The 14622-nt window shown below is 35.0% G+C and overlaps 2 protein-coding genes, 1 non-coding gene and 1 pseudogene across 3 annotated transcripts; all 4 read left to right on the top strand.

The window, feature by feature from the left end:
- The first annotated feature begins 779 nt into the window (after positions 1 to 779).
- On the top strand, positions 780 to 3422 carry LOC114736276 (pentatricopeptide repeat-containing protein At4g21705, mitochondrial-like). The gene is made up of 2 exons (XM_028924058.1): positions 780 to 1052; positions 2190 to 3422. Exons 1-2 carry the CDS (start codon positions 780 to 782, stop codon positions 3420 to 3422), a joined length of 1506 nt encoding a protein of 501 aa, XP_028779891.1.
- Positions 3423 to 4124: 702 nt separating this feature from the next.
- Positions 4125 to 7433, top strand: LOC114736296 (vicilin-like seed storage protein At2g18540; annotated as a pseudogene).
- A 745-nt stretch (positions 7434 to 8178) lies between these two features.
- TRNAT-AGU (transfer RNA threonine (anticodon AGU)) lies at positions 8179 to 8252 on the top strand. The gene has a single exon. It is a non-coding gene; the product is annotated as a tRNA-Thr (tRNA).
- Positions 8253 to 9520: 1268 nt separating this feature from the next.
- LOC114736299 (uncharacterized) lies at positions 9521 to 11428 on the top strand. Its single transcript, XM_028924090.1, has 3 exons — positions 9521 to 9698; positions 10577 to 10782; positions 10903 to 11428. The coding sequence occupies exons 1-3, from the start codon at positions 9609 to 9611 to the stop codon at positions 11162 to 11164; spliced, it is 558 nt and encodes a 185-aa protein (XP_028779923.1). The 5' UTR covers positions 9521 to 9608; the 3' UTR covers positions 11165 to 11428.
- Positions 11429 to 14622: the final 3194 nt, after the last annotated feature.

The following is a 14622-nucleotide window of genomic DNA, read 5'->3' as shown; positions in this document are numbered from 1 at the left end:
GGTGATATTAGGCAAGAAAATCAAGATAAACAACTGTTTCGTGTGTAATTCAAAAATATTTGAAGGTAAAATTTAGTTTCTTCAAACAAGTCGGTAGGATTTAGTACATAATCACACAAAATGTTGAATCCTACGGACACCCCTATATAAATTAATAATATCAATACAATTTAGAGTAATTCGGGTGATAAAAATGGGATAAGATGTAAGGACAGCCTCAGATTACAATCTAACCAAAAAAGAAAGTTAAAAGTCATGTTTGTCTTCAAAGTATCTGTGAAAAAATTGTGAGTATACGAAATTTTTTTAATTCAAATATTATACTCTTTTGATTCTTAATATAAGACCTAATTGTTGAGTTGATTTTAATTCTAAATATAAGACTAATTTTTTATATTTATCAATTTTCTCTAAATCACTTTATAGATATTCCCTCAACCATAATCAAGTAGAAGAGAGAGAGAAAATATCAAGAAAGATTATTATGATATTTTTTTTAAAAATATCATATTTCTTATAATTAATTATTTTTTTATAATTAACTAATTTTTTTAATTTTTTTAATCTAATTAAATGAATTAAATAAGTATTATATTAAATATGAGAGGAGTATTATGATTCGATCGAAATCTCGAGCAGTCAGCAAGTAAGAAAGAAAATAAAAGGGACAAATCCCGCCATACCCTACCGCATTTCTGGCGAGCTTGGGCTGTTAGCTGGGGCATCACAGAAGAAGCCCTGCTTGAACATTTTTCATGTACATTGACTGCTTTCTGGAGATGGCCGCTGCAATCTTCTTCACAAACCTTAAAAAATCTTTGAACTTGACTAAAAAATTTATACTTTCAAGACCGTTCTCCTCTGCAAATGTGCAGCCTGCTATTAACAGAAGAAACCTCCCCTCTAGAATCATTCCTCTGGGAAACCCTTCCATCAGCTTAGTCCCCGTTCTTGATCAGTGGGTCGAAGAAGGCAACCCCGTCCATGATGGCGAGCTCCGGAGCATCGTCAAAACTCTTCGTGGCCGCCTCCGCTTCAAGCAAGCACTCGAAGTGAGTCTTTCATTTGGCTTAGGATTTTCTTTCTTGTCGCTGAGCGAAAACAATAGGGTTTTTAATTTTATGTAATTTATGAGGTGCATGTTGAGGAAACCGAAGATATGGCTAACCAGCCATACTCTGTTTAATTCTGATTTTCAAGTTTTGTGTGCCATGATGTTCTATTGCTGGTAAAGCTGCTAAAGTGAACCAGACCTTAGTCGTTAGGTTCTTTGATGTCATTTCGAGGTAAGAAAAGGGGACTTCAGTTTGTTGGCGTTTCAAGCTGGAGTCTTCATCGGTTATTTGTAACACATGAGGAAAATTGTTGGGAAAACACCGACGTGGTTAAGCGGCATTTGTCTGTTTTAGTCTGAGAGCATCCATAAAACTGTAAACTAAGTATGAATTTTGTTATATCTCCTTGTTGGGATGGCAAGTGAAAAGAGCAGTGAATTTAGTTTTTAATGGTGGTTTGAGCTATGAGAAATTGATAATTCCTGACTTTGTGGTTAGCAGTAGCGAAAATAGGATTGTGAAAAATGAACGATGGAAGTACAATATTTATATTCTCCAAATGCAGTGCCAATTTTCACCTTCTGATTTTCACTCCTGCCACAGCCTTTGCCCGGACAAATAGTTTGTGCGAGGCTGTTTTGTGCAGTTTATTCTGGTAATCCTGTGATAGGGACAAGACTATCTGTATCCAGTGTACAGAATTAACTTATTTCCAAACAATATTCTTGGGTTGGAAATTTCTTCTATGATGAGGTGATTGGTTACTGTTATTTTTTTGTGCTTGACAAGGGCGAGCTTACTTTTACATTGAGATATTCATTCTCAGTTCATTATGAATTGGTGATATCATGAATGTTACATATGAAACTGAAGTAAATTGCTTGTTGGTTCATGTGTTAAATAAGCGGCCGCATCACAGATCCTGAGTACTTTCACCGCATTTTAACTGAGAAAAGTATGCATGGTATCACCAAAGAATGATCGCTGAAGGAAAAGGAAAAGCGAAAATTATTATTTTTTCAATGCATTCCATTTATTCCTTGATATTTTATTACTACTGAGATATCCTCAACATTGATTACATGGTTTTGTTACTTCATCTTATGGATGACTGTTGAAACTTTGATGTCTTAGGTTTCTGAGTGGATGAGAAGTAAAGGGCTTTGCCAATTCTCACCTGGTGACCAAGCTATGGAACTGGATCTTATTGGTAAAGTACGAGGCCTGGAGTTTGCTGAGAATTATTTTCAAAACCTGAGTGATGCAGACAAAACTGAGAAGCAATATGGTGCTCTTTTAAATTGTTATGTCAGGGAACGCTTGGTTGATAAGTCACTCTCCCTCATGCAAAAGATTAAAGACTTGCGTTATGCTTCTGTTCTGGACTATAACAACATAATGTGCCTCTATATGCACACAGGTCACCCTGAGAAAGTCCTTGATGTTTTTGCACAAATGAAAGAGGATGGAGTGCTTCCAAACGATTTTAGCTACAGGATTTGCATAACTTCTTATGGTGCCAGGTCTGATCTTGGGAATATGGAGAAAGTATTGGAAGAAATGGAAAGGCAAAGCTACATTTTCAAAAGTTGGAATGTATATTCAATGGTGGCCAACTTCTTCATAAAAGCGGGTCAGAAGGAGGGAGCTCTGATTTACTTGAAGAAATGCGAGGGTAAGGCAGGCAATGATGCGCTTGCTTACAACCATCTGATTACACACTATGCAAGCCTTGGGAATAAAAGAGCAGTGTTGAGAATATGGGATCTGCTGAAAGCCAGATGTAAGAAGCAAATTAACAAGTATTATATCAACATGCTGGGTTCTCTGGTGAAGCTAGGAGATCTTGAGGAAGCTGAAAAAGTGCTCCAGGAGTGGGAATCATCAGGTAACTATTATGATTTCAGGGTGCCAAACGTCCTCTTGAATGCTTATTCTCATATGGGAATGATTGAAAAGGCTGAAACATTGCTTCAAAGCATGACCAGTAAAGGTAAGACTCCAATCCCCAATAGTTGGTCTATCATTGCTTCTGGATATGTGACCAAGCAGCACATGGAGAAGGCCTTTCAGTGCATGAAGCTTGCTTTGGCTTTAAGGGCTGGGAATGAAGGTTGGAGGCCAAAGCTTGACGTCATTTCTGGCATATTGAGCTGGGGCTCTGATCATAAAAATATGGATGAAGTAGAAGAATTTGTAAATTCTCTAAAAACTGTGATTCCCATGAATAGGGACATGTATCTCTCTTTGCTGAAGGTATATGTAAGAAGTGGGGAGCAAGTAGATGAGATTTTAGAGAGAATGAAAGCTGATGGTGTGGTGTTGGATGAAGAATTGGAGAACATTCTTAGCTCAAAAGCGACATAATTATTAATTTTGTTATTGTTAAGAAACATTAGCAGAGATCGTACTAGTCTGCTTGATGTTGGCCTCTATTGAACAAAACAGAACCGCTTCTTGTGCACCAACTTAATCAAGGCAATCGAATTTCAGACACACTGAGATTCTTACGCATCAGCTGGATTTAGTTCTTAAATATAAGGAACGCATTTAGAGGGTAAGAAAAAGAAGTGAGCAGAGGGGAGGGCCTAAAATTTATTCATTATATTTTTTCCATATATATATTTTTTAATATATATTTATCCACTCTATGCATGGACTAATTCTAAGGAATCAATACATCATCAATATTGTCATATCCTTATCTAATAAAATCTACACAAAAACATATTATTCATAAGCATTTAGCTTGTTCTTTAAAAATTTCTAGCAAAGAAATTCTCACAACAAATTGTCTGGGTTAAATTTCTTTTTAGTTATTTGAATAAAATTTCTGGACAAGTATGTAATATGTGATTTTTTTTAAAAAAATTAATGTTGTAATACTAAATTTATAAAATTTAAAAAAAATTAATGTTGTAATACTAAATTTATAAAATATTAATTATTTTATTATGTATATTAAAAGAAATTCAAATTGAATTCTTCATTTTGTTCGAAATTTCGATTGCGCTTGTTGGGCTTGAGCCCTAAGTCTATCAATTAAAAGAGTCACACTACTTAGGAGCTCCGAGTCGTTCCATCCTGCCTTTCATCGTTGCCGAGTTATCCACTCAACTCGCTCTGACGCTCGACTCACTCGGGCACCTGAAGCTTGGAGAGTTGGAGCCGAGAGAGAATGTCTTCGGAGAAAGATAAAGACGATGTTCCGGTTAAGAGGAAATCTAGGAAAGAGCGAGAAAATTCGGATTTAGACTTGGAAAATGATAGAAAGGATAATAATCATTCGAGGAGGAGAGTGCGAGAAAGTTCTGGTTCGGATGGAGAACATGACAGGAAGCACAGGAAGAGTGATAGAAGAAAGAGAAAATCACGGATTCGTTACAGTAGTGATGAATATTCCGATTCCAGTTCGGACTCTGAGGATGATGAGTCCGAGTATTCAGGTTCTGATTCGGAGTATTCGGATTCCGAGTCGGAAAGCTTGGGTTCTGAGGAGTCTGAGAGTGAGGAAGAGAGAAGGAGAAGGAAGAGGAAGGAGAGGAGAAGGAGGAAAGAGAAGGAGGAAGAGAGGGAGCGGAAGCGAAGAAGGAAAGAGAAGGAGAGGATGAGGCGGAAAAAGGAGAAAGAGGATAAACGGAAGAAAGAAGAAGAAAAAGAAGAAGGAAAAGAAAGAAAGGGGGAAGAAGGGTGCAGTCACGAATTCATGGGGAAAGTATGGTATTATCAGAGAAACTGATATGTGGTAAGTGATTAAGGTTTTTCTTTTGTCTAGTTGTAAAATCTCCAATGAAAACATTTGCTTTTTGTTGAAATTCATAAGATGTACATATCATGTGATTTCGTATGTTTTTCTTGCGACTTGCGAGGCTGTGTGTGATCAGGGAGGTTGCTAATATACTTCAAATTGTAGCCTACTGATTGTGAACATTTTGGGTGGATTGTAAGGTCCTGCTGTTATTTTTCTTGTGGAAAAGCTTTGATTTGTTTAGACTCTCGTTTCAGGGCATCAGTTACCAATGCTTATCACAAGATATTTTAGATTGACAGCCGTGAATGTTCGGAGGCAGTAAATTGTCAGACAAATTTTATTGTCGGATCATTAATAACCAGCACTTGTAGCTGTTATTTCTTGTGAATTAACCCTTCCATCATCTGTTCTCTGATTGATTTTCTGAATATTACAGGAACAAACGACCAGAGTTCACTGCATGGTTGGCAGAAGTAAAGCAGGTATTTATTCTGTTCTTTTTCACTCTGTAAATAACAAATGTGATGTTACCTCTTAGCTGTTCATTATATTTGGTGCTTTATCCATTTTGCGGGAAATTAGAAAAGTTGATTTTTTAACATTTCAGATGGAAAGCTTTTCCATATTCTTCACATGAAATATTGTTATTGTTTCCATGATGGTGTTGATGATCAAAATTGTACGCCTTAGCAAATTAGAATACATTGCTTTCTTTATCTTCTAAATCTATTGCAATTATTCTTTTTCCCTTCTATTGTAGTTTACATTTGTGTCATGTTCATGTGGAATATCTAATATGATTGCTGGCGTTTCTTAACAGGTTAATCTGGAGAGCCTCTCTAACTGGGAGGAAAAGCAGATGTTCAAAGAGTATGTGCATGAACTTTGTGTCTGTTATCTATACATGGTCTTTTTTGATAATGAACTTTAAGATGCATGCTTTATTTTCTTGCCCTTTAATTGGCTTATTGATTCATTTTGTATGCACGTGCTAAGTTTTACATTCAATACAATGTTAAGTTGATTGTTTGTTTTCTGTTCAATTGCTTATATGCAGGTTCATGGAGGACCACAACACAGCTACCTTCCCCTCAAAAAAGTATAGATCTTTACCATTAGTTCAGCTTATTCAAATTGATTTTTGCATAATTTTTGTGCTCCCTTTTATTCACCTGTGGTTCTAGCCTGTGAATTTTTCTGGTCCTCCGTTATTTTCTATACTCGAACCGAAATATATATGTACAAGGTGCATGTTGTACAGTGCATGAGTGGATTTAAGATTGCAATATCATAAACTAGTTTATACATTTTTAGGGTTGACAAATGCTCCACATTCTATTTGGCAGGTACTACAACCTTGATGCTTATCACAGGCGTCAGATGGAAAAAGAGATGGAAAGAGGTTTTAAGAAGGCTGCGGCAACAGAACGTACTGTTTTTAATGATGAAGAGCAACGAAGGTATGCCTTGATTTTAATTTAAATTGGTTTTATTGTTGCTGTCTTTTTTCTCAAGTTACATATGTTATTTTGATCTGTCTGCTGAAGAAACCAGCAATATTGCGACTCGTTTCAATTTTTTTTGCCCGTAACAATTGATTGGTAACCTAGCATCTCTTGTGCATTCTCAATTTTTTGTAGGCTGATAATTGTTTCTCATCTACATGATTCTGCCATATATTAAATGCCTTGAAATTTTCATCACTACAGTGGACAATGACACATATCAAGGATGTGATTGGTGTGCATGTATGTCTGACTGTGTGCCAATTAATTCTATATTACCTAGGCCCCATTCTATATTTAGGCCAAGGGAATTATGTTTAAAGGCTTCTGTTTTTGTGCGCCTATATGCATGCAAGTTATGAATTAACCGATAAGACCTCTTAAATGTTAGTCCCCCTGGCAGTCAAACAGTTCCTTGCGGCACACACAATGCTAGTCTCTGCTGATCCTGATTTTCTTGCTCGATTCTTGGCTTTAATAATTGATTTCATTGCGCTTGCAGGCTAGAATTACAGCAAGCACGTGAAAAGCACAAGGAAGAACAAGTGCTAGCCTTAAAGCGCTCCATGCAGAGTGGAATGGTTTGTTTTCACGAAGTTTCTTTCAAGCTGATTTCTAGTAGTTATTCTAGTCACTCATTTGATCCTTAGCTAAGTCATTTTTCCAAAATTCTTTTGCCATGAATTGCAGGCACAGGCAATGAAAGAGCAAGCTCAACTCAGAGAGGAAATGGCTTACCAATACAAGCTTGGAAATTTTGAGGTAAGGAGTAGAACCTAAGTTCTATTTGAGGCTTATTCATCAGCCTTTGAAAGGCTGTCCTACTCAGTTGCCATTGTTTTCACTGTAGGCTGCTGCTGCTATTCAGAGAAGATTGGACCCTGATGCCGCCATGTAATAGTAGTTGAATTATGTACTCGGAATCAGAGGATTAGAGTTAGATGATTTGATCACGGTCGTGTGAGTATAATGAGGATTTTCTCTCTTTTGGATCACTCGGCTTTCGAAGTTGCATCCGTTGAGGATGTGTTACGTTTATGCCAACAGATGAGGTGTAATTGCGATGTAACGATTTCACATAATTTGCATTTCACTTGAATGAATTTGTGTTCTGTTCACACATTCAGACCTCTTCCAACGGGAAGTGAAATCAGCTCATTGCTCGCGATAAACCCCTCATGGGATCAACGATGAATCGCTTTTCTATGATAATTTCAAAGTTTACAATATTTAGAGGGAATGGCCTCTTTAACGTGGATTCCCCCCCCCCCCAATTTACAAGATTTGAACCATGAATTTTGCTCCTAAGGAATCGATTAGTATTAATGATTTTTTGTACCAGTTCATGTTCCATGTTGTCGTTGAGTCAAGATATATTTAATTAATTTAAATAGATTAAATAAGTTAGATAAATTGATTAATTATAATAAATGTGATATAATTTTTGTAAAATATGTTACTGTGCAACATATTACATATCAGTTTTATATGTTATGTAGATTAGATTGAAAAAATGATAAATATTAAAAACAAAAGGGTTTAACATATTATATTTAGGATTAATTTAACTCTTCAAATAATTCTTATACTAGAAATTGGAAGGAGTATGTTAATAAACTCGTAATGCATATAAAATTCAGTCGGTATTAATAACATAAAAATTGAAAATATTTTTATTTAAAAATATATTGATAGAATTGTATAAAAGCAAATGTAATTTATAAAAAATTAAGAGGGAATGCTGGGATGGATTTTTTTCCCCCCCTTTCCTGCCTAGCAAGCCGGGATGGATTTGTTTTGGGACGGTCATCGTGTGAAGCTAGAATAAGAACTTTGAATAATTCTAACGAGAAACCCCTGACACCTAGCTTTCATAGCTCAGTTGGTTAGAGCACCCGTTTAGTAAGCGGGAGGTCTTGAGTTCGACTCTCAATGAAAGCAGTTTTTCCCATTATTTCATCATGAAAGGCCCATTGCAAAAACATACACTTCGCTATTTGGCCCAAAGAAACCACGCGGAGGTCACTTTCTTAAGTGCGCGTCTATCAACTTCAATGCACGCGTCCACTTCATTTGGCCTTTTGATTATCGCCCTGATGCTCATCCCTTCATTTCTTTTCCATACCATCAATTCTCTAACAGCATTTTGGAGCAGTTGTACCTACCACGGCTCTTGTAGAGTTCTCCTGAGCTGGTTATTCCCCAGAAAATAATACTAAGCCTCCAAAAATACCCAATACTTCATTTATAGGGAAATTCTTCCCCCCCCCCCCCCGGGGGAAAGGATGGAGGAATATTTTGCCTTGGAACATCTAAGGATATCAATTGTGTCTGTCAGAGTGCTTGGAGGGAGATTGCCCTTTAGCCCTTTAATTATTGTGCTTCTCCGAAAATATTTTTTAAAATTATATTACATAATTTCATGCTATATAGAAAAAATGTCCAGTTATGATATTAAAAGAAATGGAGAATTCCAATAAGGTCCCCAAACACATTCATAAAAATGTCTCATAACAACTGAGAAGCTTATAATAAATTTTACAATAAGAAATGATAAGTTTTAAAACTGAAAATAACAAATTTTAATTGATACTTAACTTTTTAATAATTACTTTCATTCTCTAAGACGTTACAATAATTCCTCCCATAAAAAAACGACGTGCAATAATTATTTTAGTTTTGTGATAGAATAATATTTATTGCTGTGAACATAACAAAAATATTACTAAAATAATTAATACAATAATATCATGTATGATTTTTTTTGTACAAGTATTATAATATAAATCATACATGTTTCCTGTGAATTATTTAAAGACAAGATAAATAAGTTGTAATGTTGTATTATATTATTATTATTTGTGATCTATAATAATATACATTGCACGTATTTTTTTTTTTAATACTCTTAACTTCAATCCACACTTCATTATCATCTAACATCAGGGTTGCATCTTTTATGTGACCCTATTTTCTTAATGTCCTCTATTTAAAAAAACTGAACGAAAGTTAAGATATTATTAAATCGTTAAAATACACTAAACGTGATCACTAATCAAGCCAAGGAACCAGGTCAGAAAAAATAAACAAAACAAAACAAAGTGGGTTGGAATCCTATTTTAAAACTACTACTTTGATTTGATTTATTGATATTATTTCCAGCTCAGTTCTTACTTCGCTCGCATTATCGGCGACTGAGGCCACCTTTTTTGCGTGCGAGTCGGTGATTCCCTTATAGCATATAACGCGGGAAGAAAGCCGGATCTGTGTGGGAGATCTGAATCTGCAATCACATCCATGGCTTCCAAGCTCGTAATCATCATAGTCTTTATCTTGGACTTGATAGCTTTTGGGCTCGCTGTGGCAGCTGAGCAGAGAAGAAGCAAGGTGAGCAGTGTTAATATTTCGATCTCACTGCTTTCTTCCTTTTTCCTCGCTACCTGATTCGTTTCTTTCTGCGTTCGAAATAAAAATCTGGGTCCTAATGTTTTGCTTGATTGCCGAGAAGAATGTGGAAGGGAATCAAAGAAACATCATCCCGAACCTTATTTCTTTCGTATTAATTAGATGGCTCCCTAGTGTGATTGAGTAAAGGCTTCGAAGAATCTCTTATTCACTTGTGAGTTAACTCTCGGTTCACGATGAAGTATGATTTCTTTGACCAGAGTTGCATATAGATCTCCAGGACTTTTTTATGCTTATAGTCCTCCAGATTTGTTCATGTACTCCTTCTGTCCTAATTATAAGACCCAATTGACTTATTTGAGGAGATTAAGGAAGTAAGTTAAGTTGGTTATTTATAATAAATAAGTATTGTCATTCCTAAAATATCTTTGCTAATTAAGTATATTGGCTAAAACTATCATTATTAGAAGGATTATCTTGGAAAAAAATGTATAAATATAAGAGACAAAATAGATTGGGGTCTTATAATTAGGACCAAATAAAAAGTTAAATGGGGTCTTATAATAAGGACCGGAGGAGTATATAGATATCCCGCTGTATTCTAGAAGAAATGCTTGATACGCTGGAGGGACTAGTCTGCTATGCACTAAATTGGTTTATCATTTCTGTAGCCAAAGATCTAGTTTCTTAAATGTTGCACTCAATGCTTCTGATGTCACAAGTAATGGTGATCTCAATTCTTCCGAGTAAAAAAAAAAAAATTGATACTCTATCTGGGATGCCATTGAATTCGAGTTCCTTAGCTCCTTTTCAGTGCAATAATTGCATTTTTTTCCCCTTCTTCTCGTGTTTGTCGGCAGGCCAAGGTTGTTCATGACTCGGATTACAATTATGATTACTGTCGCTATGATTCTGATATTGCAACTGGTTTTGGTGCGGGCGCATTTCTGTTCCTCCTGATCAGTCAAATCCTCATAATGGCGGCAAGCCGTTGCTTCTGTTGTGGAAAGCCTCTGAGCCCCGGAGGTCCAAGGGCCTGTGCAATTATCCTTTTCTTAATCTGCTGGTATATGATCATTCTTCACAGGAATACTTAGTCTCAATCAAATTTGAAGATAAGAGTTTCAGTTTCCTGGTACCTTTTGTTGTATTGAGCTGACTGTTCTTCTTTTTGCTACTGTCTCAGGTTGTGTTTCTTCATAGCCGAGATATGCTTGTTGGCAGGATCAGTGAGGAATGCTTATCATACAAGATACAGGACTCTTTCGGACATCGACCCAATTTCTTGTGCAACCCTTCGGAAGGGAGTTTTTGCTGCAGGTGCTGCTTTCATCTTGTTCACTTCCATAGTCTCGCAGTTCTATTATGTCAGCTATTCAAAGGCCAGGAACAGCTTCCAGCCCTATACTGGCCGAGAGACTGGTGTGGGTATGGGAACCTACAAGTAAGCTTATTATTGATACAGCATTAGATATTGACACTGTGTGGATTTTCGACCCTGTAATATTTGTTTATTCCGTTCCAAAAGTCAGCTGTGTTAAAGGTTTTAGTTTAGCGAGTGTACCAGATAAGGCTTGCAGTCTAGGATTCTATGTTGTCGATTGTTGTTACTGTTGTTGTTTTGGGCCTTTGAGAGCCTTTGTTCCCCTGTGACATATGTTTTTTTCCTTTTATGGCAGATACCTATAAACAAGATAAATTTGTTTTTCATTCCCTGCGCGAGCATATAGAAGTAAGGGCAGCCCCATATAAAAGCCAATGGGGCAATCGCCGCCACCAAAATCTGTTGATTTCTAATGTTATGTCTATAATATATATATATATATATATATTTATAAGTTACTTTCAACCTTTTTTTACAGATGAAGAAAAATTTTAAATTTTATCAACTCTCATTTAATATTCGATATCTTTTTAACTTTATTCCAATTTAATATAAATTATACCTTATATAAACAAAATCGACACAATAATAAATAAAAAGTAAAATTGTACATCTATATAAAAAAATTTTCTTAGTGTTTTATAAGTATGGCTAAAAAAGGTCTTCTTTAAGTGTTCCTAATATATATTTAGCGATATTACTTCTAATTCCACCCAAACTTTTCTTCCATACTAACTCAACCGACGGAGATTACTTAGAGTTTGCATAGATATTGCATAGAGATTCCGAGTTATTGAGTAGAAATTACACGGAGATTGAACGAAAATTGCAGAGAAGTTAATTTTTTAAACAGCACAAACACAAGGTCCAAGAGAATTCAATTGCGAAAGGAAACAAATCATCAATATAAATAGTAAATGAAGATTCTTGTATATCAGGAGAAATTAGTTCGTGGTGCTGAAAAAAGAATCTAATGTTTTTTAAATATAAAAAATCATAAAGAACACATATGATGTTGCAATATTTGTATTTTTTTTTCCCCATAAAACGATCAAATACCAAAAAGTAAGTACAATATAAAAAGACAACAGCACATGACAAACATCAACTTATAAAAAGATTCACAAAAGGATACGTCCAGCAGCTCGTATTGTAAGATGAAGGCTGCAGATCAAGATGAAGATACACGCTGAAGGAATCACCTCGTAAAAGAGTAACAACTGGCATTTGCCTAACAATAAGTAGATTAAAAAGGGGCACTGCAATTATGGATATAACACTCCAAATACGACACCTTCATAATTGAACACCGCCTTCAACATCCTTTTTAATATTCGTATTCTTAACGGTTGTATGTTAAATTTTTAAAGCTATACATATAAATATATGTTTCCCCCACAATCTAGAACCTTTTTAGGTTCGTTAGCACTTAGCAGCCACTTACCTTGTTTGATACGGATAGCTCGTTCGTTGCTTTTGGGACACTTGTATGAATTTGTGCCTTTAAAGTTGGGATGGGAACAGTCTTGGTGATATTTACGAGCTTTTTTGTTTTAAAGGAAAAAAATTTAACTTAAAAAAATAATGGAAATGACTTTTCCTCGACCCTAAGAATTCTGACAGTCCCAACTTGCCGAGAGACTTTCTGCCAAGCGAGTAATTTGTATTGGAGAGCACAAAAGCAACTGAAATGGAATCTCTTTTCAGGTAACAGTGAGGGGGAAAGCACAAACAAATGGACGGCCTAGTAAGATGAAAGAAGTACGAACGAGCAAAGCTAAGTCACATAATTGGACTCCAACATAGGCCCTTGCCCCCATAGGCCTGGTGCCCTTTGTTTAACTTGAAATCCACAGTTGAAGAATTAATAGTTCCTTGAATAATCCCACATTATGTTCTTTTGTAATGATTATGATTAACCTTGTTAATTAATCATACCTATGATTAACCTTATTAATTAAGCAATTGTTTTAATCCCATAATTTACTGCAACAAAATTTTCAGCAACAACAATAAAACAAGTTTTATCTCGTTAATTGAGGTTAATTATATGAATCATGTGATATCATTGTGTTCTATCAATGACTAAATTTTTTGATAAATTGTTAACAAAAAAGTTTCACTCAATAACTCTGTGGAATGTTCACAGTTTTTTTCTACTTCTTTTTAAAAGAGTTCATACTGCTTAATCTATCATTCTCAGCTTTTACCAATGCCTTCAGTAGCTAATTTTGTGAGGAATAATATTAAGGGGCAGCTCTCTATAAAATAAGAGGGGGCTGTGAAGAGGGGCAGCCCCATAGCATTTATGTGGATGTGTGTCTGTTTCTTGCTGTTATAAATTGAATGGGAAGAAAGAGATAGTACAGTGCACATGCAGGCTTTGAAGAAGGGCTTTGCTTGATTATTGAAAGCTTGTCCTCTTCTCCCTTCTCTTGTACCACACATGCTCCCCCGCTTAATCTATGCCTATTTGACATCTCATACCTATATATCTTCTTAATTTAGCTGTAAAGTAAGCATTTAATTCAAATTATACAAGTTATCAAATAATAGTTATCTAAAAAAAATACGCTTTCTTGTTTAGGCGCACATCAAAAAAAAATTTGACAAGTCCAAATATAATAAATGGTAGTGTTTACATTGTGAGTCGTGATGGAAAAAAAAAAGCATCTTTAATGAAAATGGGTTTTTCATTATCAAGAAGAAATTTCTTAATCTAATTGTTATTTTAAAACTTAATTAGAATGAAGTGAGATTCATTATTTATTACTACTTTCAGCCCTTAATATAAGAACTAGTTGATTAATTTGAATAGATTGAGAAAATTAGTTAAGTTAGTTATTATAATAAATATACGTTGTCTTTCCTAAAATATCTTTGTTAATTATACATATGAGCTATAATTATGATTTGATGAAACATTTAACATACACAACTATTATAACAACTACTTTAGAAAAAATAGATAAATATAAAAAATAAAGTAGATTAGGATATTATATTTAAGACCAACATAAATGTTAAAGTAGTTTTTATATTACTCAGATAGTATTATTATTATTATTAAGCTCCAGTGATGTTCACATTGGTTTCTCAAAAGAACGATCTGTAATGCAGAGTATTTAGCCAAGCTTGCATGCTTCGATATCTTTGCAAAAATTCTTGCATTTGTGTGCTTGTGCTGTTGCGCATGTGTGAGTGCACACACGCACATGCGTCAATAATTAATTATAATATTTATTATATATATATTTAGCAAAACTATTGAAAACTAACATTTTAAATGCTTACCACTTAAGCATGTTATTTGATAGTTCAGATGAAATTTAAGGGTCTATTTGGAACAGTTTATAAATAGCTTATAAGTTGCTTTTCAATAGTGATTTACAGAATGCAAAGTAAATATATGAGAAGAGTTTTGTTTCGACTTACGTGAAACGTGTTTATAGGGGATTTATATCGCTCTACCAAACGGGACCTAAATGTACAAAGTGCTTACATGAAATAGTAAACTAAATT

The sequence above is a fragment of the Neltuma alba genome, unplaced genomic scaffold (assembly GCF_004799145.2).
Source record: "Neltuma alba isolate B1F8T4 unplaced genomic scaffold, ASM479914v2 tig00013325_pilon, whole genome shotgun sequence".
In the NCBI taxonomy this organism is placed as follows: domain Eukaryota; kingdom Viridiplantae; phylum Streptophyta; class Magnoliopsida; order Fabales; family Fabaceae; genus Neltuma; species Neltuma alba.
The sequence above is the reverse complement of the archived record's forward strand: the minus strand, read 5'-3'. Positions and strand labels throughout refer to the sequence as shown.